At 64.1% G+C, this 22,538-nt stretch overlaps 10 protein-coding genes across 10 annotated transcripts; 2 read left to right on the forward strand and 8 right to left on the reverse strand.

Annotated features, from left to right (window-relative positions):
* Nucleotides 1–77: 77 nt before the first annotated feature.
* AMSG_02985 (CAMK/CAMKL protein kinase) lies at nucleotides 78–2,388 on the reverse strand. Its single transcript, XM_013904875.1, has 2 exons — nucleotides 2,077–2,388; nucleotides 78–1,847 (listed from the first exon to the last, which is right to left on the reverse strand). Exons 1-2 carry the CDS (start codon nucleotides 2,362–2,364, stop codon nucleotides 207–209), a joined length of 1,929 nt encoding a protein of 642 aa, XP_013760329.1. The 5' UTR covers nucleotides 2,365–2,388; the 3' UTR covers nucleotides 78–206.
* Nucleotides 2,389–4,124: 1,736 nt separating this feature from the next.
* AMSG_02986 (delta-12 fatty acid desaturase) lies at nucleotides 4,125–5,427 on the reverse strand. The gene has a single exon (XM_013904876.1). It carries the CDS (start codon nucleotides 5,322–5,324, stop codon nucleotides 4,191–4,193), a length of 1,134 nt encoding a protein of 377 aa, XP_013760330.1. The 5' UTR covers nucleotides 5,325–5,427; the 3' UTR covers nucleotides 4,125–4,190.
* An 86-nt stretch (nucleotides 5,428–5,513) lies between these two features.
* Nucleotides 5,514–7,563, reverse strand: AMSG_02987 (DEAD box ATP-dependent RNA helicase). Its single transcript, XM_013904877.1, has one exon. It carries the CDS (start codon nucleotides 7,542–7,544, stop codon nucleotides 5,586–5,588), a length of 1,959 nt encoding a protein of 652 aa, XP_013760331.1. The 5' UTR covers nucleotides 7,545–7,563; the 3' UTR covers nucleotides 5,514–5,585.
* Nucleotides 7,564–7,774: 211 nt separating this feature from the next.
* Nucleotides 7,775–8,487, reverse strand: AMSG_02988 (uncharacterized protein; the record flags this gene model as incomplete). The annotated part of the gene is made up of 1 exon (XM_013904878.1): nucleotides 7,775–8,487. One exon carries the CDS (start codon nucleotides 8,485–8,487, stop codon nucleotides 7,819–7,821), a length of 669 nt encoding a protein of 222 aa, XP_013760332.1. The 3' UTR covers nucleotides 7,775–7,818.
* Nucleotides 8,488–8,697: 210 nt separating this feature from the next.
* On the reverse strand, nucleotides 8,698–9,673 carry AMSG_02989 (uncharacterized protein; the record flags this gene model as incomplete). The annotated part of the gene is made up of 2 exons (XM_013904879.1): nucleotides 8,698–9,621; nucleotides 9,650–9,673. The coding sequence occupies 2 exons, from the start codon at nucleotides 9,671–9,673 to the stop codon at nucleotides 8,698–8,700; spliced, it is 948 nt and encodes a 315-aa protein (XP_013760333.1).
* Nucleotides 9,674–9,951: 278 nt separating this feature from the next.
* AMSG_02990 (ADP-ribosylation factor 1) lies at nucleotides 9,952–10,967 on the reverse strand. Its single transcript, XM_013904880.1, has 2 exons — nucleotides 10,756–10,967; nucleotides 9,952–10,448 (listed from the first exon to the last, which is right to left on the reverse strand). The coding sequence occupies exons 1-2, from the start codon at nucleotides 10,899–10,901 to the stop codon at nucleotides 10,043–10,045; spliced, it is 552 nt and encodes a 183-aa protein (XP_013760334.1). The 5' UTR covers nucleotides 10,902–10,967; the 3' UTR covers nucleotides 9,952–10,042.
* Nucleotides 10,968–11,198: 231 nt separating this feature from the next.
* AMSG_02991 (uncharacterized protein) lies at nucleotides 11,199–13,055 on the forward strand (the record flags this gene model as incomplete). Its single annotated transcript, XM_013904881.1, has 1 exon — nucleotides 11,199–13,055. One exon carries the CDS (start codon nucleotides 11,199–11,201, stop codon nucleotides 13,053–13,055), a length of 1,857 nt encoding a protein of 618 aa, XP_013760335.1.
* A 120-nt stretch (nucleotides 13,056–13,175) lies between these two features.
* AMSG_02992 (tRNA-specific adenosine deaminase 1) lies at nucleotides 13,176–14,424 on the reverse strand (the record flags this gene model as incomplete). Its single annotated transcript, XM_013904882.1, has 3 exons — nucleotides 13,176–13,191; nucleotides 13,224–13,903; nucleotides 13,933–14,424. 3 exons carry the CDS (start codon nucleotides 14,422–14,424, stop codon nucleotides 13,176–13,178), a joined length of 1,188 nt encoding a protein of 395 aa, XP_013760336.1.
* Nucleotides 14,425–16,105: 1,681 nt separating this feature from the next.
* AMSG_02994 (uncharacterized protein) lies at nucleotides 16,106–19,850 on the forward strand (the record flags this gene model as incomplete). Its single annotated transcript, XM_013904883.1, has 1 exon — nucleotides 16,106–19,850. One exon carries the CDS (start codon nucleotides 16,106–16,108, stop codon nucleotides 19,613–19,615), a length of 3,510 nt encoding a protein of 1,169 aa, XP_013760337.1. The 3' UTR covers nucleotides 19,616–19,850.
* On the reverse strand, nucleotides 19,374–22,379 carry AMSG_02995 (uncharacterized protein; the record flags this gene model as incomplete). The annotated part of the gene is made up of 1 exon (XM_013904884.1): nucleotides 19,374–22,379. The coding sequence occupies one exon, from the start codon at nucleotides 22,377–22,379 to the stop codon at nucleotides 19,641–19,643; it is 2,739 nt and encodes a 912-aa protein (XP_013760338.1). The 3' UTR covers nucleotides 19,374–19,640.
* Between the last annotated feature and the right edge of the window lie 159 nt (nucleotides 22,380–22,538).

Below are 22,538 nucleotides of genomic sequence, written 5' to 3' on the forward strand. Positions count from 1 at the left end.
GAACTCGTCAGTCGAGTCGTCGTCGAGCTTCAATATGTAGGAGGTAAAAAGAGCTGCAGACGAGCATGTAATGAGGGGGGGGGGGGGGGAAGGGCAAGGAAAGCAAAGTACGCCTCGGACCCAAGGCTATACTTGAGACCATCCCAAGCGCCAATGGCAGGAGATAGATTGGGATGGGGGTAAGGGGGCGGGGAGACCGCGGCGGCTTACAGACGAAGCCAGTAGAGGAGCTGCAGGCAGCGGCGCTTGTAGGCAAACGACTCGCCAGCCACACGCTTGAGGCGCAGGCCATGGAGGTCCTTGAGGTCAGAGACAATGCAGACCTCGATCTCGATCTGTAGCGGGTTGCCGTGGTCGTCGGCCCACGAGATCTCGTAAATGGCACCGGCGCGGGTGTAGGAGATGCCCCGCTCGCCGAGGGCCGACTCAATGATCTGGAAGATCTCCTCGGCAGGCTTGGTCGAGGTGGTTGCGACGGAGAAGGGACCCTTGACCTTGCGAAGCTTGGTAGAGCCGCGCGAGCCCGAGACGCCCGAGACGAAAGCAGCCTTTGCGGCGTCGAGCGAGAACTTCTTGCGCTTGCGGCGCTGGTCGCGACCCGGGTTGAGCTTGAGAACCATGGGCGTGGCGGCGTCCTCAGCGCCGTCTGCGGCGTCGGGTGAGGCGTCGGCGCCGTCATCATCGTCCTTGCCTTTTGCCTTGGCCTTGGCTTTGGCCTTCTTGGCCTTGCCCTTGGACTTGTCGCGCTTGCGGTCGCGGCGCGAGGCGCGAGCCTCGGCCATGGCGTCCTCGAGGTTGTCGATGGGAAGCGTTCCGTTCGGCTGGATTGAGTGGCGGCGAGACTTGCGGTTGTACGCCTTGGGCACATCGACCTTGCCGAGGTCGACGGCGGCGACCTCCTCGGCCATCTCTGCGCGGGCACGCTCGGCCGAGGTGCGGCCGCGCGAGGCACGGCGGGAAGAGCGCGACGACTTGGGCGCCGACTCGGAGATCGTCTCGAGGCCGAGGGCCTGGCGCGAGGCGCGCTTGCGCTCGCGGGGCTCGGACGAGGCCGACGCGGTGGCCGACGCGGCGTCGGCGGCCTCGGCGGCCTCGATGGCAGTCTTCTCGACAGAGAGGTAGTAGGCGCACGAAAGGATGTTGTTGTCGCGGTTGGTGAGCGCACCACGGACAGCCTCGATGTCGAGGCCCATCTCGGCCAGGCGGTCGAGGTGAGCCTCGTCAGGTTCTTCAACGGGCTCGCGGTGCGGCATGATGTAGTCGGGTGGGCCGTCGTGATCGATGAGCATCCACGGATGGCGTGCGACTTCGTCGAGCGACGCGCGCTGGTCCGGGTTGACCACGATCATGCGGTTGAGTAGGTCGTTGCACTCGGGCGAGATGTAGAACGGGACCTCAAAGTTGCCCTTGACGATCTTTTTGAACATGGCGTCGCGCGTCGCGCCGTCAAACGGAAGCTTGCCACATGTGAGCGCAAAGAGAATGACGCCGAGCGACCAGATCTCAGACTTGGCGCCGAGGTACTCCTCACCGCGGATCATCTCGGGCGGCGCGTAGCCGGGCGAGCCGCAGAAGGTCGAGAGCAACTCGGTGTCGTTGAACGCGTTGGCAAAGCCAAAGTCGATGATCTTAATCTGCGCGTTCTCGTCAAGGAGCAGGTTCTCCGGCTTGAGGTCGCGATGGATGATAAAGTTCTTGTGGCAGTAGCCCATGGCCGAGATGATCTGCCGGAAGAACACCCGCGCCTGCTTCTCCTTCACCCGTCCGCGCGCCACAATGTAGTCGAAGAGCTCACCGCCAGGCGCATACTCGAGCACAAGGAGGTACTGGTCCTCAAGGTTGAGGAGCTATCCGCCATCGCCCATCGCCCCAACGCCCCAGTGTGTGTGAGTCTGCGGCCCAAGTGTTGGCACTCTCGGCACAGCGAACAATTTGGCTTGCCAAATGAACATTCAACAAACGTCATGTTGCGGAATAAAATGTCAGCGGGCCAGGATGGCACCACGAACCGGCGGGGCTGAGCCAAGGCTGCAGGGGGGGTCAGCCAAGGAACTACACACGCTCTCTCGGGCTTACCTCCTTCATGTTGACAATGTTCGGGTGCTTGAGCAGCGACATGAGCTTGATTTCGCGCTCAACCCGCACAAAGTCCTTGACGCGGCGCAGCTTAGACTTCTGAATGACCTTGATCGCCACCTTCTCCCCAGTCCGCAGGTCCTCGGCAAGCTTAACCTTGCCGTACGAGCCCTGGCCGAGGGTCTTGATGAACTTGTAGTGGACGTCCATAGAGTTGATGGACTTGCGCCGGACAACCTTGTCCAGCGTCCGCGAAATGCGCATGGGCTGCGGAGACAACGAAGACATCAATCAGGTCTGAAGAGAGAGCAGTGTGCGCGGACGCCGACAGTGGTTTGTTCGCCGGCCCGTTGGCCCGCAAGCGCCATCCACTTTGAGTTTGTCAAACGATTGACAAGATAGCGACGTTTGTCGACTTGACCAAGCAGTGGGCGAGGCGAGGCCGTCCCCTATCGCCGTCGGAGGGCGGGTGCGATGCGCTCACCCCAGCCGAAGAGCCGCAGCGGCGGCCGGATCAGGTGACAACAGCGATGGACCGCTCATCGCCATTGCACGTTGGACGCCGTAGGTGCCAACGAGCCGCAGTGGTGGCTCGTTGGACACCGTCGAGCGTCGTGGGAGCGTCCATGCCGCCGGCGTGGCAGCCACGTTCTGAGCCGTGAAGCAGCACTAGCCGCCCGATCGGATAGTTTGTTGATGTGCACGAATGCAACGATGTATGCCATCGACACGCTGGTGGAGGAGGCCAACTTGGGCAGGCCGACTGCCAACAATCCCATCGCCGTCTCGTCACCACCGTAGATGGCACCGCCACTGCGGCCAACAGCGCCTCCACGCCAGTCAGCAGAACACTCGCCAATTGCAGCTGGACGCCGCGGATGTGTCCGTACTCACCCCCATCATCCTCCGAGCCGAGGAGCCGTAGGGGCGGCCCGATCATCGACAGCGCTAGGGCGTCGGTGGTCACGCTCGGCCTCGAGCATCCGAAAGCCGCTGACCAAATCGAACGGTGACAGCATTCGGTGTGACCAAGTGATTGATCATGCAACTTTTACTCAAGTCCCGCAGGAGAACCAGACTGCAAGTCGCCACGAGAGGGAAGCTGCTCGAATTAGCAAGAAACTGCACTTGGAGGTAGGTGATCATGCCTGCAAGCCCTGCGCTTGAGTTTAGTGGCGCTGTGACGGTCTCTCTGTTACATTGGTTGGGCGGATGCGGCACAGCGGAGGGCGCTCGAGTTGGCGGCTGTTGTACCCACTGATAGTGGCGCAGAAGGCGATCGTCTCTACCAAACCAGTGTTACGCATGTAGATACATGCATGGTGACAGGCAGTTGCGTAAAAGTGGTTCTGATGCGAAATGGGCCGTCCATGGTGGAGAGGCGACGGCCCGACAGTGCGCAGGTCGAGTCGAGACGGCTCCGTCCTGGTACTGCGTGAGGAGCCATAGCGGGCCCGCCACAAACATGGCATGAGTACAGCGGCTGTCATCATGAGCTAGAAGTGCAGCATAAGTTCCTGCGAGCGGAAGACGGGCGTTCAAGGTGGTAGAGAAGGCTGAGGCAGCGAGAAGCCCGGTCGTATCTCGGACTTCTTAGTGATAAAATTTTCCGAGCAAGGACCCAACCTCCTATGACAACGGCGTGCAGCCGAGCGTGAGATATGAAAAGATGAGGACAAATCCATATATTGCGTATATAAATATAAATAAAAAATACAAAGTAATGTATTTGTAAAAGTTGTGCTTACAACCAATCATTTATATTTTGTACCAATTAGAATTATATATATGTATAGATACATTGTCAAATTGATAGGATAAGTGCGGGACACACGTCGTCGTACCTCCACGGCCTTGGCTCCCTCGAGCTCTTTCTCGCCTACAAAAGCCCGTGGCACCACCTCGCATCCATAGTGCGGCTACTGACGGGCTCAATAATGACGCTGTGGTGCAGGGCTACGGTTGAAGTACCATGGCATCGGCACGCGTCGCTTGTATCCGATGATCCCCCGGGTACACACAGCACACGTAAGCACAAGGGCAACGGCTGCCAATAAACTAAGTTCAATCACCGTTCACACAAAGGTATAGATGAGGCCAAGCGTATCGCAGCATCATCCGTCGGCGCGGTAGAAGCGGAGGACGCCGTCGCCGGCAACCAGATGCGAGTGGTTGAGCGAGGGATGGTACTTGATAAAGGCTGTGGAGCCATCGTTGTGGTAGTGTGGGCCAAGGATGTCGGCGAGAGCGGCCATAGCCTTGGGCGCGTTGTAGTGCGGCATGGTGGGAAAGAGGTGGTGGCAGACGTGATAGCGTGCGGCGCCATGGAGCATAAAGTCAAAGGGCCAGAACGAGCGGTCGACAGTCTGTAGAGCGCCGCGGAGCTTGGTCCAAGCGGTGGCGTCAAAGGCGACAAGTTCACCAGTCTCATCGCGGTGCTGCATGTAGCCAATCATGAGGTTGGCGGCGCCACACGCACAGAGCGGGACAAACGCGAACTTGAGCGTGGCGGCTGGAGCGTGGTAGAAGCCAGCAGCGAGCGCTGACCACTGAACAATGACCATGGCAAAGTTGACGAGCGAGAGCGAGTTGTTCATCTCGGGATTGTAGAAGAGCGAGTCGGTCGAGAGCTTGCCGTTCTTCCCGCGGAGGCCACAGAGGTAGAGAAAGTGCATGAGGAAGAGGCCAATCGGGCTCAGCCAACGGAGCATCCAGCGGATGGCAGTAAGAACAGGCGTCGAGACCCGCGAGTAGGTAAAGTACTCTTCAAGATCCTCGTGCGCTGTCCAGCGGTGGTGCAGAAAGTGGGCCTGCCGCCAGTTCTCAAACGGCATGAAGCCAGCAAGCATGGTCACCGAGCCGAGCGCCTTGTTGAGCAGCGGCCACCGAGTGAACGAGCCATGCGCGCACTCGTGTCCGATTGCCAGGTAGCCGTAGAGCGAGAAGCCGAGCGCGATGTACACCAGCGGGAGCGCCGCGACGGGCGCCCAGGTGAGGAGCCAGAGGAGCGCGCCCGACGTCGCCGTCGTCTGCACCACCTGGCCCAGCGCCACCCAGTGGTTGCGCTCAAAGCAATCGGCCGGAAGCGCCGCCACCAGCTGCGCGTGCGTAAAGGGGTACTCTGGCGGAGGTATGTGTGCATCTTTGCCTTGTGCATCTTTCCTGCCGGTTGCACTCGCCCGTGCGGCATGTGCCCGCCGCTGCAAGCTCGACTCGGCCGGCGGGGACTCGCGGAGGACGCCAGTCATTGTGGCAAAGCGCGTGCGTGTGAGTGACGGCCTTGTCTGTGTGTGGATGATGGGGGAGAGCGAGCACGGAGTCTGTCTGCTGCCCACGTGTGCGAGAAGTGTGGAGGTGCGGAGGTTTGTGCGGGCGTTCCCAATCGCTGACGTGTTGGGTGGGACATTGATGGGTCACGTGCTAGGCCTAGCACATGCCATTCACGGCCTTGTTTTTTTCGCTCTGGTCAGCGGCACGTACGCTTCACGGCTGGCTACAGTTGGGCGAGATCAGTCACGATGGCTTCGGCGCTCGCCACCACGAGCACCGGAGCGGGAGCGGGAGTGATCGCGGCCACTACCTCCGCTGGAGCGGGAGCGATTCCCACCCGACGCACCGCTGGCGCGATGGCGCGGGCGCGAGCGAGAGCGGGAGCGACGGGGCCCGCCGCTCCCGCGGCCTCCGCCACGGCCACGACCTCCGCCGCGGCCACGGCCTCCGCCGCCGGAGCGGCGCGAGCGCGGCTTGCGCTCCAGCTGCGGCGGGACGTCTTGATCGGCAGACTTGAGAAAGTCGACAAGGGCGGCGCGGATGTCCTCGTGCGGATCGGAGGAGACAATGGAGAGGGCGGTGCCAGAGCGGCCGGAGCGGCCAGTCCGACCGATTCGGTGAACGTACTGCTCAAACTGGAAGGGAAAGTCGTAGTTGATGACGAGCGAGATGTCGGGCACGTCGAGGCCACGGGCAAGGACGTCAGTGGCGACCATGACGGCCGGTTGGCGGGCGCGCTTGAACTTTGCGAGCTCGCGGGTCCGCTGCGACTGGTTCTTGTCGCCGTGGACGACGGCGATGGTGGCGGCGTCGCCGAGCGCGTCGCGCAGGCCCTCCTCAATGGTGTCGCATGTGGTCTTGCGGTCGCAGAAGACAAGGGCCTTGGAGCCGGTGCCGAGGAGCTCGCGAGCGGCAGCGACATTGGCGTCCGACTGGACGTGCTCGTCGCCGATGCCGAGATGGCCGACGAGCGCCGTTCCGAGAGTGGCGTTCTTGTCTTTGGCACCCGAGGCAAACGAAAAGTGCTGCGAAATCGAGGCAACAGCGGTGAGGACCGAGGCCTCGACGGCCTCAAAGCCGCGTGACGAGTACGGCGAGTCGGACGGGGCGACGGCAAGCGCGATGGGGTCATTCATCAGGTCGGACGTGAGCTTCTCGACTTGCTTGGCCCACGTGGCAGACCAGAGAAGCGTCGTCCGCTCCGGCCGAGTCTTGTCCATGATGGTCCGCACGTCGGCCTCAAAGCCCATGTCGAGCATGCGGTCGGCCTCGTCGAGAACGACCCACGAGACGCTCTGCAGCGGGAGCCAGCCGTCGGCGTGCAGATCGAGGAGACGGCCCGGCGTGGCAACCACCAAATGCGGCTCGTTCTCCTGCAGAGCCCGCATCTGCTTGCCCTTAGACTCGCCGCCAAAGACTGAGGCGACGCGGACGCCCGTCCCGCGGGTCACCCGCTTGGCCACGTCTGCGATTTGAGCAACGAGCTCGCGGGTGGGCGCAAGGACGAGGCCAAGCGGCGGCGCGACCCACTCGTAGGCGTCGGCAAGGCGGACGCCGCCACGCCGGTGACGATCGCGCCTGCCGCGCCGCCCGCCGCGGCTCGGACGCGCCCGGTCGCGGGCGACGGCCGAGAACGCCGGCTGAGCCGCAATGTGCGCCACGCCCGGCAGCAGATAGCCAAGCGTCTTGCCCGAGCCCGTGGCCGAGAGCGCCACCATATCGTGGCCCTTGAGCGCCAGCGGCCACCCGAGCGCCTGGATCGGCGTTGGCGTCGTCACGCCCTCCGCAGCCACGTTGGCAGCGAGCTGCGGCGGGAGAACGAGCTCGTTGAGCGCCGCCAGCGGGCGCGGCAGTGCCACGGGCTCTTGCTCGCCGTGCAGGCGCGAGCACGTGATGCGCGTCCCGCCGAGCACCACCGTAGCGGCGGCCTCGGCCTCAGCCTCGGCCGGGCCTGCGCCCGCGTCCGCCGCTGGCCCCTCGCCCGCGCCTGCGGCCTCGCCGCCACCAGCGGCCAAAGATGGAGATGGCTCGTCAGGATGGGAGGATGGCGCGTGGCGCAGAACGTCCTTGACCACCGCCGCCGCCGCCTTCTGGGCCGTCGGGGAGATAGAAAGGATCGCCATCTGCCGCATGCTCCCGGCCGCGGCAATGCTTGCGGCTCTTGCTGCTGCGGATGCGCTCCAGCTCCACCTCAACATGGCTTTGTGTGGAGTGGGTGAGTGCAATGGTGGGCCGGGAAGAGCACAGCGCGGCAGCTGCCAATGGTTGGCGGCCAATGGCCAATTACCGTCCGCCGCTTCTGGCTCCTCTCGGCCAAACAAGGGCGGGCAAGGGGCTTGCGCCAGCCTCGGCCGCCGATTGCTAGCCCCTGACCGCCGATGAGCTACAGCGCCACACACACACAAACACACGCACACAAACACATTCTGCGTTCATTGCCATACGCCACCGCCCACGTGCTGGCCTAGTAGCCTAGTAGTAGTCGTCATCGGCAACGAGCTCGAGGCCGAGCTGGCGGCGGTGCTTGACGCGGGCGACATGCCGGCGCATGCGGGCCGACTGGGCCTGGGCCACTGGGCAGGCACCGGCGAGCGCCTCGACCTCGTGGACGCCGCCGACAATGCGGGCGTCGAGGGCGCCGAGGCCGCGGCTCCGGCGGGCGGCCGATCGCGCCATTCGCCGCCGATCGCGGGCGGCACCGGCCGGGCCGCGCGCGCCGACCCGGGTCACAGCCACCGACGTGCCTGTTGGCGAGAGAGCACGCCGAATGACGACCGATGCCTCTGGTACAGACTCGGGGTTCGACACCATGGCCTGCGGCAACCAGCGCAGGTTGGCCGCCTTAGCCGCCTTGCGCTGCTGCCTTCGCCGTCGTCGATCGGCCTTCTCTTCCGCCGAGACCTCGACCTGCGGCACAGCTGCAGGTATAAACGCCGCATAGGCCCGATATGCCGCCGTTTGCGGCGGTGGCTTGCCCATCAGCGTCGGCAAGCCGCCGCCGCCGCCTGCCTCGCCGGCGGTCGCGCCCTCGTCCACACGAGGCAGCAGCAGCGAGCGGAACGCCACCGACTCGGCCCGCCGCGTCCGCTGCGACAGGCTCTTGACCGCCGAGTTGGGCCCCGACGTCACCGCGGCAGCCATGCTCGGTGCAGTCGAGACGGTCGAGTGTGCTCGCTTGCTTGCTCCTGCCTTCAAAGGGCCCGAGCTGAGCGTCCGCTAAACCGCGCGCAAGTCTGGCGCCCGCAACAGGGGAAACCTCCCGCCCCCCCTCCCACTCCAGCCATGCTATCTATCTCCATTTATCAATCATCATCCATTCCGGCAACCCACGCGGCGCGGGCCCAGGATGGCCTACTCGTCGACCTCAGTGGCGGCGGGTGCAGGAACGGCGAGAGGGTGCGCTTCGAGATCGATGCCCTGGAACGAAACCTCGTGCACGAGCTTGCCGAGTTTGGTGAGATATGCTTCCGACTGGTTGCGGAAGGCTTCAGCGGCGCGGACTCGTGAGGCCATGGCGCCCATGGCAACGTCCATCGACGCCTCCATGACGTCGGCAGGACCCTTGACGGTGACAACGCCGCTTGCCGCGGCCGCGCCGCCTTCGGCAGCCTGCTCCAGCGCCGCCATCGCCAGCGGGCAGTTTTGCTGCAAATACGCCAGATCTTCGGGCGTGAGGAATGCCGGCGCCACCGTTGAGCCCAGATCCTCGACCCACGCGGGGACCTGGGCCGACACTCCCGCGCCCGACGGCGTCTGCAGCGAGCCTTCGATCTCACTCCACTGCGCCTTCTCAGCCTCAAGACCGTCCAACACCGCCCGGAGCTTGTCGCGCGCAGCTTCGAGCTTGCCCAGCCGAGTCGTCGGCTCGGCCGCCTTGGCAAGCCGCCGGCGGCGGCCGCCGCGTTGCCGCCGGTCGAGCGCCGCCGCAAACTCGGCCTTGGCTGCGTCCGACGTCAGCGCCGCATACGCGCCGTCGGCCGCAGCCTTGATAGCTGCCCGCACCTCGTCCGCCGCCAGCACTGCCGCATTGGCCGCCGCCTCCGCCGCCGCCTTGGGCCCTAGCGACGACGCCTGCGCAAACTCGGCGTCGGCGCCAGATTCGAGCCTGCTCTCCACCTTGTCCAGCGCCTGCGTCATCGCGTGGCCAAGCAGCAGCGCCCACCGGTTCGACGGCGTCTCCTCTGCCGGCACCACCGAGCACAGCAGTGGCTTGGCCTTTTTGAACCCGGCAAGTGACCGCGGCGGCTCGTCGCCCTTGCGCTTCCGCCCGCCGCCCTGTCGTCCAGCCGTCTGTCCGCAACACCTTGGTGAGCCACTGCGCCCGCATGGCACCCTCTCTACCCACCCTGCGCCCTACCTACATAGCACTCCACCCCTTGCCTTCACTCCCTGCATGCTGCCCTTCTCTGGGCCCGCTGCACCCCGCTGCACCCTCGGCCGCGTACCGACGACATTGCGCGCCAAAAGATCGAGCAACGAGAAGTGGCTAAAGCCGAGGTCAAGGCCAACACGGCCCAAGCCAAGCAGCCACCGTTCATCATTTCCCTCCCCCCCACTAGCTCGCTCCTAGGCAACGTAGATCCTCGATACCGCAGTACTGTGCAATACCGTGCATATGAGCGTGTTATGGGCAGAAAGAACAGAGACGACACGGGGGCCAATACGAGGGTGCAGGCACCCAGGCGGGCAGCTACGGTTAGGCCTTGCCCTTGGACGAGAGCGAATTGCTCATCCAGTCGAGGCCCTCGTAGAGGCCATCGCCAGAAGTGGCGCAGGTCGACTGGATGTACCACGAGCGCTGGCGGAGCGAGTGCAGGCCCAGCTTGTCGGTGATCTCAGCAGCGTTCATGGCCGCCGGGAGGTCCTGCTTGTTGGCAAAGACAAGGAGCACCGCGTCACGGAGCTCGTCCTCGTTGAGCATGCGGTGCAGCTCGTCGCGGGCCTCGCCAATCCGGTCGCGGTCGTTCGAGTCGATGACAAAGATGACGCCCTGCGTGTTCTGGAAGTAGTGGCGCCACAGCGGGCGGATCTTGTCCTGCCCTCCGACGTCCCACACCGTGAACGAAATGTTCTTGTACTCAACCGTCTCCACGTTGAAGCCACTGTCTCCCACACCCATTCACCTCGTGAGTGCCCGCACGCCCCGGTCTCCCCACCGCAGCCGCCACTGCGCCATAAAAACCCGCGCGTGTCGCTCTCCCGTTCCGCCGCTCCCGGCTTCGCCCAAACCAGTTTTTGCATTTTTGGCCGACCGCCCCCCAGCCCTCCTCCGCCGGCCTGTGCGGCGTTTCTCGCCTGCATTGCGCCCCCCACCGGTGCTCGCAGTTGTCCTCTCCTCCCCTATTCCCCCCCAAGCCTGCTTCCCTGCCCTTCCCGCGCCCTCCCTGTCCGCCCGCGCTGCCTACGTACATGGTCGGAATGGTGGTCACGATCTCGCCAAGCTTCAGCTTGTAAAGAATGGTCGTCTTGCCGGCAGCGTCGAGCCCGACCATGAGGATGCGCATCTCCTTCTTGCCGAACATCTTGCTGAGCGCCTTGCTGAACACCGAACCCATGGCAAAGTGTCTTAGAGTGGAGTGTAAGGAAGGTGTGGTGTTGTGGTGGGAAAGGGGGGGGTGGGGAGCTTGCGAGGCAACAACGGCAGTCGTCAGAATCGAATGCGACGGCGTTTTGTGCACACTGCCTTTTTTTCAGCCAGCCCTGTGTCGCGCCGCCTTCCTCCGCGACCGTCGCACCCCAAACGAGCAGCAGCCTGCTGCCGGCCGCCGGCTGTCGACTGCCGGCCGGCCGCGCCTCTAGCCTCGGCGCGCTCTCGGCGCCAAACTTGGCTCTCCCTGCGCTCGCGCCGCTCCATGACCACGGCACAGCTTGTCCAGGTCCAGGCTCTACTCTCGGGTGGCGACCCGCACTCTGCAGCCGCGCTGGGCGCCTTGGTCGCCGCGTCGGCGTCGCGGACTCCGTTTGCAGCGCGGACAGCGGCGGTGGCGGCTGCCGCTGCCACCGCCGCCGCCTCTGCTCCGCCGCTGCCGCGGGTCTCGCCATGGGCGGCGCTCTCGTCTGCACCCAGTGCTCCCGGAACTACCGCAGCCGCATCGGCGTATACTCGCGCGCTCTCACTTGCCGGCCCCGACGCCTCGCCCGAGCTGCTGTTCGACGCTGCTGCCGCCTTTGCTGCCGCCCGCCTCTGGCGCCGTGCCGCCGAGGCCCTGGCTCTCGTCCCGTTTGCCAGCCGCTCGCTGGCGGCGCACCTGCTCGCCGGATCGCTCTCGCGCGTCCTTCACGACGCCGCCGCCGCCCGCGATGCTTACACTGCTGCTCTCGACGCCAACGCCTACGCTCTCGACGCCATCGACGCCCTCGCCGAGCTGGGCGTCCCGGCCACCGAGCTCAAGGCCCATCTTGGCGACGCCCTCGCAGCCTCGCCGCCGCCGCGCGCCCCGGCTTCACGCCTCCGCCCACAGGGCAGCAACAACGAGGACGACGACGATGACGAGCTCCATTGGTCAGACTCGGACGAGGACCGCGAGCCGGCGCCCGGATCGTGCGTCCCGCCCTCGTGGCTCGGCCTTTATGCCGACGCTGCCGCCGCCTACTGGTCGCACGACTTTGACCGCGCCGCCGAGGCCTACGGCTCGCTGCTGAGCCTCTTCCCGGCGTGCGTCGCCTTTAAGCGCCGCCTTGCCGCTGCTCTCTGGAACGCCGGCGCCGGCCACGACGCCCTCGCCCACTTTGCCGCCTCGGTCGACGCCGCGCCGAGCGAGCCCGAGTCTGTCGACCTCTACGCTCTTGCTCTCTACGAAGCCAAAGACAAGGCCACCCTTGCTACGCTCGCTAATCGCCTTCTTGATGCCGCTGCCACCCCGTCCGGCCTCTGGCCTGCCGATCCCGCCGGAGAGCTCGGCGAGCCGCGCCGCGCCGCCAAAGCTGGCGCACCCGCCATTCTCGTCGGCCTCGCCGCCCCGCAGCACCTCGTTGCCGTCGCCGTCTTCTTTGCCGCCACTGACCGCATTGCCACCGCGAAGAAGCTGCTCGAACGCGCGGCCGTCATCGACCCGCACCACGCTACCACTCACATCGCCCGCGGCCGCATCGCCATGTCCAACACCAAGTACTCGGCCCGTCCTTCCTTTGTTGCCGCAAATTACGCCCGCGGCGGCTCAGACCCGACCATCCCGCCTGCTAAGGGCGAGACACCGCGCTTCCCGCACCCGGGCGTTCTTGACGGCATCGTCGCTGCAAACATGGCCATCTTTGAGTTCCGCGGCGCGCTCGCTGCCGCAAAATGCGCTCTCTACCTCGCTCCAGAGTCGCCGCAGTCGCTCACTCTTGTCGCCACTGTCCTCGGCTCGCGGAAGGAGGGCCGGGCCAAGGCCGAGTCTCTTCTCCTCGCCGCCATCGAGCGCGCCCCGCGCTATCACCGCCCGCTCGAGCTCCTCGTTGACCTTTACGTCGTTGACGAGCGCTTCGACGACGCCATCGCCCTCCTCCGCGACTCGTTGCAGGCCTCGGTCCACTCGGCCCAGCTCCTCCACACCCTCCTCGGCGAGGTCCTCACCGAGGCTGGCTCGCTCAATGAGGCCCTCGTCCACTACCACCTCGCTGTCTCACTCGACCCGTCGTCTGAGCGCGCCTCGCTTGGCCTCGAGCGTCTGGATGCCCTCATCTCGGGCGACGACGGCGACGACGTCACCGCCAGCCCACCCGAGTAGCCGCAAACAGTCTGGCGTCATTCTCTTGCTGCCGCTGCCTGCGCTGTAAAGTTGTACCATGTCTCGGCGTCTTTGTGGACCCAGCTCGACCACTCGCACACGCCCTCCACAACGTGCGCATCAAGCGCCGACTTCGCTGCCCGCGCCGGACCGTCCAGCCCCATAAACGCCTTGTACGGCACCTCGTAAACACTCTCGACGCCGGCTTTCGCCGCCAGCACCGCCGCCCGCTCGGGAAACACACTCTCCAATGCCGCCACAAACCGCGCCAGCATCAGCGCAGGCGAAACAGGTGACGCAGAGCTGAGATTCTTGGCCTTGGCCTTGGTCGTCCCGAGCAGCCGACCCCGCGCCCCGAGCACAGCATGCGACGACCACCGCGAACCTGTAGCCGCCCGTTCGCGCCTCCGCCACGCAACCACACTCGCTCCAGTCGTTGTCAGCTCGTCAGCGTCATATCCACCGACGGTGGTCAGTGCCGCCCGTGATGCTGCAAACGTTGCCGCTGGCGCCGCAGCAACAACAGGCACCGCCACGCCTGGTGGAAGGAGAGCGGCAACCCGGGTAACCAGCGCTCGCTCGAGCGCCTGGCGATCAAACAACTCACCGACAACAATCGACGAGAGCCGAATCGGTGCCACCAAGCTGCCCAACAGCGTGCCCTGCATGCCCAGCGCTACCCACCGCGCGATCTTGTCCGAGCACGACATCGACTGTGATGGCTCGCCGCGCCCAGGCTTGGTCCGCAGCAGGCCCGGAGTATGGTACCCGGTACCAGGCTCCTTGGCATCGCCGCTCGCCCCACCTACAGCCCGTGCCCCGGTCCGCTGCATGTCCAGGCCCTTGAACTTTTTGGCCACGCCGCCCCCTGCGCCACCGCCTTGCGCTTCGACGCCGGTGCGTACGAGACCGCCGACGCGGCGTCGGTCACAAAGATGGACGCGTCGCCGCATGGCGTCTGTGACACGTACAGATGCACATACTGCTGAGGACCAAGCTCGACGAGCGGTGCGCCCGGATCGCTTGCCGCAGCGCCGGGAATCGGGACTAGCTCCACCACGCCCTCGCCGCTCAGCGCGTCGATGAGCGCAGCTTGCAGCGCGCGCTTGGCGGCAACCTCGGCGTGCGCATCGACCAGCGAGCCGCCATCTGCAGCCATCCGCCCCGGCGGCAGGCACTTGGTCCCTGTCCCCATCGCCAACACCGTCACTTCGTCGGCGTCCGAGACCTCGGACAGCGGCACAGGCGTGACTGCCCAGCCCGCCAGCACCGTCCACTCGTGCCCGCTCGGCTTGCCCTTGCGCGGCAGCTCGTCGTACGCCGCACACACTGCCGCCGCCAGGACCTCGGCCCCACCTGCTACTGCCATCCGCCTCGGGCACTGTCTTTATGCCTCGGCACAGTGAGGTGTGCTCCCCGTTGCCGGCGGCGGCTCCTCACCTCCGACTCACCGCTCAGCCGCTGTCACTCTTGCTCGTCGCAATCGGGTTCTAGGCAAGATGCAGCCTTTGATGTTTGATGCAAGCGTACGGAACTTGTGCTCGTCACTGGGAGTGGAGGATGACATGCGGCTTGCCGCCGCGCATCAGCACGTCCGTTTCCGAGCTCGAGCTCGGGCTAGAATCCGAGGTTGGGTAGCCCAAGTTCGCGTCCAAGAACTTGTCACCCATTTGATCGTAACAACGACGGCGACGGCGATGACTGCGTGTCTTCGCATTGCTGGTCGAATACGAATCGGATTGGGAATCAGTCGGCATCTGACTTGACGTCGACGATGAAAACGACGACGACGACAACGACGACGATGAAAACGACGACGATGAAAACGACGACGACGACGACGACGACGACGACGACGACGACGAGCCCGACATCGATACACTAGCAAACCACAGCCGACGTTGATCTGCCGGCCGCGTCGAGGAACAGTTATCGTCACTCGTGTCACTGCTGGTATGGCGAGGCATGCGAAAGCTATCACGTCTGGATTGCGGTACATAGCCATTGCGTCCAGGCCTAGGCGGTGATGATGATGGGCGGCGGTCGTTGCTGCTGACCGAGCTCCCATCCCAGCTGGACTCTCCCATGTGAAGAAGCTCGAGCGACGTTCGGCGCATCAGGCCGCGCGCTTGGCGCTTGGACGAAGGCTCGCCGTCGTCGCTGCCCCTCCGCTTCCGCTTGGACGTGTGCTGGGAGCTACCATTCGGCGACGGAGACTCCTCGATGGGATCGGTCGGCGCGCTCGGCTGGCTCTGCGAAAACGGCGCATCCCGCGGCGTTACTGTCTCAGCCTCGGCCTCTACCGCCGCCCCACACAAACTCGCTGAACGGTCCTCGACCCCGATACTGCTGCTACCCCCCGGCGTAAAGGGCGTCATACTAGTCACATCGCTATAACGGAAAGGTTGCAAGGCCTCATTGCCGTCGCTGCTGTGGGCAGTTCCGGTAGAACGGGACATTCCCAACGGTCGTTTCGAGCTCAAGCCGGGCACAGATACCACCGCCACCCACGCCCCACGCACTTCAGCCTTCGTTAGCCTTGCTACAAAGCTAGTTTTGCAGTGTATAAGCGTGTTTGTGTGCTTGTGCTTGTGTGTGTGTGTGTGTGTGTGTGTGGTGGGCGTGCGGGTGTGGGGCGGGGGGAGGAGTGGTGGAGTCTCCTCATCCCGGCGACTTTATTCTCTTTTTTTTGTCAACCACCTCATCCGACGGCACACTTGCAGGGCACACAGGCCGCCAAGGAACGTTGCCAGGTCAATGCGACTGGCCGTTACGCATCCGACATCTTATCGCCTTCCCTAGCACACTCGTCTCGTCAAGCTAAGCGGTCCATGTCGGCACGCACTACTACGACCGGTAAGCGGCGCAGGTCTTTGACGCCCTCAGCCGGGAATAAGAAGCAACGCACGCTTGGCTCGCCTGCGCGCAACAGCGGCACGCCACCGAGCTCGGAGAACGGGCCCCTGACGACTTCCATCAAGAACTTCTCAAACTTGGCCGTTGTCACTGACCAGCGTTGTGGGCTTTGTGTCCGCATCAGGGTGCGCGACATGGAGACCTCGCATCGGACTCTGCTTCGCAAAGCCGCAGCCGACCGTGGCCATGCGTTTGAGGCCAAGTGCGTCAAGGAGCTCGGCAAGCATGTGCTGAGCGATAGCAATCTCATCGATGCCTGCCCGCCTCCTACTTTTGTGCTCTCTGGCAACTCTAACTACGACGATTCGGGCGGCCTGCAGCTCCTGATCATGGGCGTTGAGATAGCCACCTCTGTCGCCGGATCAGCAACACCTGGTGTCGACTTGCCGCTCCCGGGTACAGTCTTTGTCGCCAATCCCAAGTTCCATGGCATGTTCTACAGCGCTGATGACGACGTCCTTCACGACTTTGGTGAGCTAGTGAACAGCATGTGGGAGCCCGATGTGCTCGTGCTGCGGATACGCGACGACAGGGTGTGCGAAGTCGCCGTCTGCGACATCAAGGCCACCGAGACCCACCGCTGCTCGCACATTGTCCAGGTCTGGCTGTACGTCACCCAGCTCCAGCGCCTTTTGGCCAACACCAGCATCATCGAGGGCAATGCGACGACGCCCTTAAGTAATCGCTTTGCCGTCTCGGACACCGCCTACATCTGGCGGCCGAGCGGAGTTGACCCAGTCTACCTCCCACCGCTCGCTAAGAGCATCGACGCCAAGCTGAAATTCGTCTCTCAACAGCTATCGTATGAGGCAGACACCGAGGCGTCGTACAACCTCGGCCCCTCTTGCTGCGACCCGAGCAAATCGGTGAGCTTCCCATGCCGCGATCGCGCAAAGTGCGATGGCCGCGTCGCCGCTTACCCACATCCCGCCCGCGATCCCGAAGCCTGCAACGCTGACACTACCGTGCGAGCGGCAATTGCCGAACATGAGCCCAAGGCCTACTTTGGGGCGCGCTCGACGATGCTGCCCGCCATGGGGGGCGACTTCCCCACCGCGAGGCTGGTCTGCGCCGTTCTCCCGCGGTGCCCGCGGAGCGACGCGCCATACTCATGGGCCCTTTGCTCCACCAACACTACATATCCCAAGCCAAAGGTCTATCTCGGTGAGCCTGCTCGGAACATGGACGATGTGCACGCGGCTGAAGCAAGATCGTCGATGATCCCCAACTCGGCGATTGCGCTCGTCAGGGCTCTGTCGGAGTTGTTTGGTTTTGAGAACAACACGGCCTCCATTTTCCGGGGGCAGATTGTGGTTGCTTCCGGCCGTGAGAAGGAGGTCATGATCTCGATGCTCAAGACGGTCGCCACCGCCGATGCTGGCCTCGACTGTGGCGGGCGCCGCATCTGTACCCAGGCCCGCCATCTGCTCGCCAACTTTGCCCGCGAGGTCGACACCGCAGCTGTGATCACCCAGCCTTCCCCGAGGCTGTGTCGCGACTCTGCCCTCCCCACCGTTGTCGTCCTCGAGCATGCGGTCCGCGAGCTGGTTGCCCTCCCTGCCATCGGCATATACAACTTTTCCGACATTGCGATGTTTCTGGGCGGAATCGACGCAGAGTTAGCGCACAAGCTCGACGATGACGCCGAGCCATATACGCTCTGTCACCCCGAGTCGAGGGGCGCAGGCGCTGCAAAGAAGTACTTTGTCAACAAGGCCAACGCCATCATGGCCTCGATCACCAAACTCCGCGAGCTTGCCACTGAGAAGGCTTTTTGCATGCCAGCGCCGATCATCCAGGCTGTGCACAAGGAGAACACCAGGCCTTCGCGCAGTGAAATGCTCTTGTACCTCTCCCGGGCCAATGTCTTTGCCAACCAGGCTCTAGTGTGGCGCCACGCAACTCAGATGCATGCGCTTGTTGCCGGCCAAGCCCTGCCTCCTGCCGTAGGCATCTCCTCAGCCCGCTGCATCGTCGGGAGGGTCTCCGAGGTGTATAGCGGCGGAAAGGCCGAGATCGAGGTCACATACGGTGGACACTACGCGGAGGTGGACGAAGGCTGGTTTGCGTGGACGGCCGACTCGAGCAATTTCTCGTCGCCTGCGCTGCCTGGCAACGTCGACATCATTGATGTCCAACTTAACCGTCTCACCATCACGCCTACAGGCAACATCAGTCTGACGCACAACACAAGGATCGGCCTTATCAAGCCGCAATTCAACTTTGACACGTACGTGGAAGAGCAGCTGAAGCTCGGTGACGCAGCGAACAGCGCGATCGAGGACGTTGTGACTGCCGGCGAGGGTGTCCAGGTCTTGACGCGAACTCTCATCCCCACGTACAACCGAGCCAAGGTTGTCAACGACATTGCTGCGCTCACGCGGGTCCATCCTATTCTGCTGGATGAGACCCAGAAGACCGCCATCACCAACTGCTGCGTCAAGCCCGGTGGCGTGTCGGTCATCTTTGGCCCGCCCGGAACCGGTAAGACCCACACCACGCTCATCCTGCTGCTGATCATGGCCCAGACTCAGCCCTACCGGCTCAAAGTCCTCTTTGTGGCGCGGAACAATGTTGCGGTGATAGGAGCAAAAACCAAGTTCGATAAGCTGAAGGGCTCGGCAAAGAAGGCCGGGTTGAGGATCGACATCGACGTCACCTTTCGCACGGCGTACAAGGCCGGCAAGGAGTTGGGCGAGGACAAGCGCAAGCTGCGAAGCATGGATGTGGTGTTTGTGGAAGAGGCGTCGCTGCTGTCGATGTGGACAATGGCGCCGGTGCTGGCATGGCGCAAGCTGACCGGGCGGATCATTCTGCTGGGCGACTTTAAGCAGCTTCCGCCCATCTGCGCGCTCGAGCCCATAACGCCCGAGGTCCGCGCGTTGTGCGGCTCGATCCTCGACGCCGCAGTGCCTGCCGAGGTGCGCACCGAGACGGCAAGGAACAATCTGCCTGACCATGTCCACATGCTCGCAGTCAACTACCGCCAGTGCGAGACGCTGGCCGATGTCTGCTCATTCGGCTACCCGGAGGCGTATCGCTTCAGTGGCACCAACCCACAGCTGCCATGGCGCGAGCACGAGGCGGCGGACGAGTGCTGGGCGGGAGCCCTTGTGTCCATCCTGCTCGACCCAGCTTCTTCCATTCCGAACTTTGCTCAGTTCGAGGCAAAGACGGTTGTGAATCTGATCGTGGGCGTGACCAACTTCATGGAGGACAGCCCCCGCCCCGGAGACGTTTTGATTGTCGCGCCGCACCGCACGCAGCGGGCGACCATCCGGCGCGAGCTCGACAAGAAAAATAGCTTGCTCGCCAACGTCGTCGTCGACACCACCGAGAGGCTCCAGGGGAGCGAGGCTCACATGGTCATCATGTGCTACGGCGGGCTGTCACCTGCTGACATCGACGTCGAGGCCGGCTTTATCTTCGACGACCAGCGGATCAACGTCGCCGCGTCGCGGGCGAAGAGCAAGCTCGTCATTTTCTACAGCAGTGCCATCATGAAGCCGCCTCTCTCCGCGCTCACCCGGCCCGAGTGCCGGAAGGGCTTTGGGCGGTTCCAGCAGCTGCTCAAGAGAGCGAGACGGGCGCGGGTGCCCACCACCGCCTCCCAGACCTACACTGAGTCGAGCGAAGACCAATAAGCACAACGCACATGGGCACTTCCTGCTACGGGGCATAGTCCGGCCACGCCGTGGGATCCAGGCCCTTGTGGTAGAACCGAAGCCCAAAGTAGACGGCACCGGTCGATGGCGACGAGGCTTGCAGGGTGATTGGCTGCTTGTTAAGGTACCCGAGCGCGTTGACCTTGAACGGGCCGAGCTTGGCGTTGAACTGGGCCCAGTCCATGACGTTGCCATAAATGCGAAACGAGTACGATGCGTCAGTCTTGAACTCAAACGCTGCGCGGTTCGCCTCGGTCTTAAAGTACTTGCGCCGCTGCTCGACCGAGAGCTCGTCGGGCATGCCCGGGCCATGGATCTCGTTCATCGAGCACAGGAGCGGCGAGAGAAACGACGGCGTATCGGTCTTCCATTCGATGCGCAGGCCGGGGTCGACGGCCGATGCACACCGGACCGCGAGCGAGAAGCCGCGCGGAAAGACAATCGGTGCTTCAAAGGCTGCACCGTAGAGCACGTCGTTGCCGTTAACGTTGTTCTTGAACGAGCCGTCGACCTCAATGGCAAACACCCGTGACTTTCCCTCAAAGTACGGGTCGTCCGGGTCGGCGTCGATCGCGTTGCGGAGCCGGAGCATGATGGTGCCCTTAAAGTGCTCATTCTCGAACGGAACCGGCGTGTTGAGTGCCATGTCACACACTCCGAGCAGCGTGACCCTCAGCGGACCGTGCCACAGCGGGGGGATGTTCTCGAGCGCAACAGCCTGTATCTCTGCACTGGCGTCCGCTACCGGGCTTGCGGCGCCAGAGGCGCTCGCTACGCTTTCACCGGCATCCGACCGCGGCTCGGACGACACCGATGACTTGCCGAACCATCCGTCGCCCGAACCTGATGATAACGCCGACGACGCGACCGAAGGTAGGCTGGCGGACGTCCTTGCTGGCGGCGTTGTTTGCGCAGGCTTGCGGGCCCGAGCCTGGGCTCGACTACGTCCGACCTGCTCGCCCGCACCGCGCGACGCGCTCTCGTCAGTCGACTCACTGTCAGGCTCAGCCGCCACAAAGTTGTTGGCAAACGCGACCTCGTCCGGATGGGCCGGCGTTGCGCCGGCTGACGCAAGAAGATCGTCGATCGAGTGGAACTCGTCGCCCGTCCACGACTCGCCCCAGTCGGAGAGCGTGTCGTTAAAGTTGTGCGACTGCCGCTTCTCGTCGTCCTGCTCGTTTCGCCGGCGGTGCTTCCGCCGCCGCCGACTCCGTACTGTCAGGGACGACCCGCTCGAGCCATGTGGAGTGAGCCGAGCGCCAGTGAGTGACGGCTCAGCATCGTAGTACATCGAGTCCTTGCGTCCGCGACCGGATCTGCTCTGCGCACCAATCCGACGCGGCGGCCGTCCAGGCAGCGGCGTGATGTGATCGCCGCCGTCGCCGTTGGCATCGTCAGCCTCGATAGCTACTTGCGGCGTGAGGAAGGCAGGCGAGCTGGCGTTCAGCGGCCACTCGCCCGATCGCGCCGAGCGGAACGAGGTGTTGACCACAAGGTCGCCGTTGTCAGCGTCGTTGTCGTCGTCGCCATCGGCATTGCCTGTGCTGCCGCCACTCCCTCCCCGGCCCGTTGACTCGCACTCGTCCGAGTACAGTTCGTCGTCAGGATAGGCGCAGAACTGGACACCAGAGTCCACTTCGCCCGTCTGGCTCCGCGACGCCTGGAGCTTGGCGGCCCGGCGCTGCCAGGTCTTAAGGTCGTCGAGGAGCCAAGACTCCATCATGTGAACAAGCGAGTCGTCAATGGGCCCCGAGTCGCCCGAGACCCCGGTCGCGTCCGACGGCCCCTCCTCAATGGCATCTTCCGGGTCGGACGAGTCCGACTCCTCCTTGCCCTTGAACGAGGCAACCGACGCCGCGCGGGCCCGGCGGCCCGGCGTGGCGGTGGCACACGCGCTGTCACGCGAGTGCGCCAGAATGTGCATAAAGACCAGTCGCTTGGTCTCGTTGAGATCATGCTCTAGCTCGGTAATGCCGATCGGGACTCGGACACACGAGTGGGGCGAGAGCGGCGACTTGACCCGATCTCCAGGCGTATCCTCCTTGCGGAAGCCAGCCATCGAGGCGATGGATGACGACCGCGCCCGGCGGGTGTCCACCAGCGGCGGCGGACCCTTCATGGCCTTGGCCTTGGCAGCCGGGATGACCGGCTGCAGGTCGAGAACATACTCAGTAGAGCCGTCGTAGAACACGTACTCGTCGCCAACCATGGTCACCTCGTAGGCCTGGTCGTAGTAGTGCGCTGCGCCGCGCATGCCCGGAGGAAGGAGTGAGGTGGTCGCCGGCTTGCGGCCCGAGTCGAGCCGGGCCTCCAGCTCGACGCCATCGCCGGCCTGTGCGGCCGCGGCCGACCCAGTCGTGACTCGGCGAGCTGACTGCAGCCTGGCGTCGGCTCGCTGTTGCTCCTCGAGAAGCGAGGCGAACCGTTCTTGCGTCCGCTGGTGATACTTCATGGCGCAGACGAGGACGATGAGGAACGAGACGACAGAGAGGATGAGGAGCGACTGGGTAAAGGTCAGCAGCTCGCCTTGGAGCCATGTCGGTGGCCGGCTGAGCAGCGAGGTAATGAGTAGGTGTGCGCCCACAAGCGTAAAGATGACGCCGAGGAAGATAATGATGCGCTTGAACTTAGTCGCCACCTGATGGACGAGCCAGCCATGCGAGAGTATGTCGGCACTTCCGTCTGTTCCCACATGCCGCCGCCGCACGCCACGCAGGTGCAGCTGCTGCACAGGAGAGTCCATCTCGGCCCACTCCCGCCTCTCCGTGGGGCCTGTGAGAGAGCTGTTGCTGCCTCGGCCAACTCTGCCCCGCCCCAACCCGACTGCCACCTCGGCGTTGCCACACTTTTGTCGTCTTCTTCCGCAAACGCGAGACGACTGACGTGGCTGACGGGTGGGGGG

This window comes from Thecamonas trahens (genome assembly GCF_000142905.1).
Source record: "Thecamonas trahens ATCC 50062 unplaced genomic scaffold supercont1.11, whole genome shotgun sequence".
Lineage (NCBI taxonomy): Eukaryota > Apusomonadida > Apusomonadidae > Thecamonas > Thecamonas trahens.

Coding starts and splice junctions, on each gene's coding strand:
- AMSG_02985 (XM_013904875.1), bottom strand. CDS start 2,364: ATGTCTTCGTTGTCTCCGCAGCCCATGCGCATTTCGCGGACGCTGGAC. Junction 1,848..2,076: donor ACATTGTCAACATGAAGGAG/GTAAGCCCGAGA, acceptor GATGGCGGATAG/CTCCTCAACCTTGAGGACCA.
- AMSG_02986 (XM_013904876.1), bottom strand. CDS start 5,324: ATGACTGGCGTCCTCCGCGAGTCCCCGCCGGCCGAGTCGAGCTTGCAG.
- AMSG_02987 (XM_013904877.1), bottom strand. CDS start 7,544: ATGTTGAGGTGGAGCTGGAGCGCATCCGCAGCAGCAAGAGCCGCAAGC.
- AMSG_02990 (XM_013904880.1), bottom strand. CDS start 10,901: ATGGGTTCGGTGTTCAGCAAGGCGCTCAGCAAGATGTTCGGCAAGAAG. Junction 10,449..10,755: donor GTGACCACCATTCCGACCAT/GTACGTAGGCAG, acceptor TGTGGGAGACAG/TGGCTTCAACGTGGAGACGG.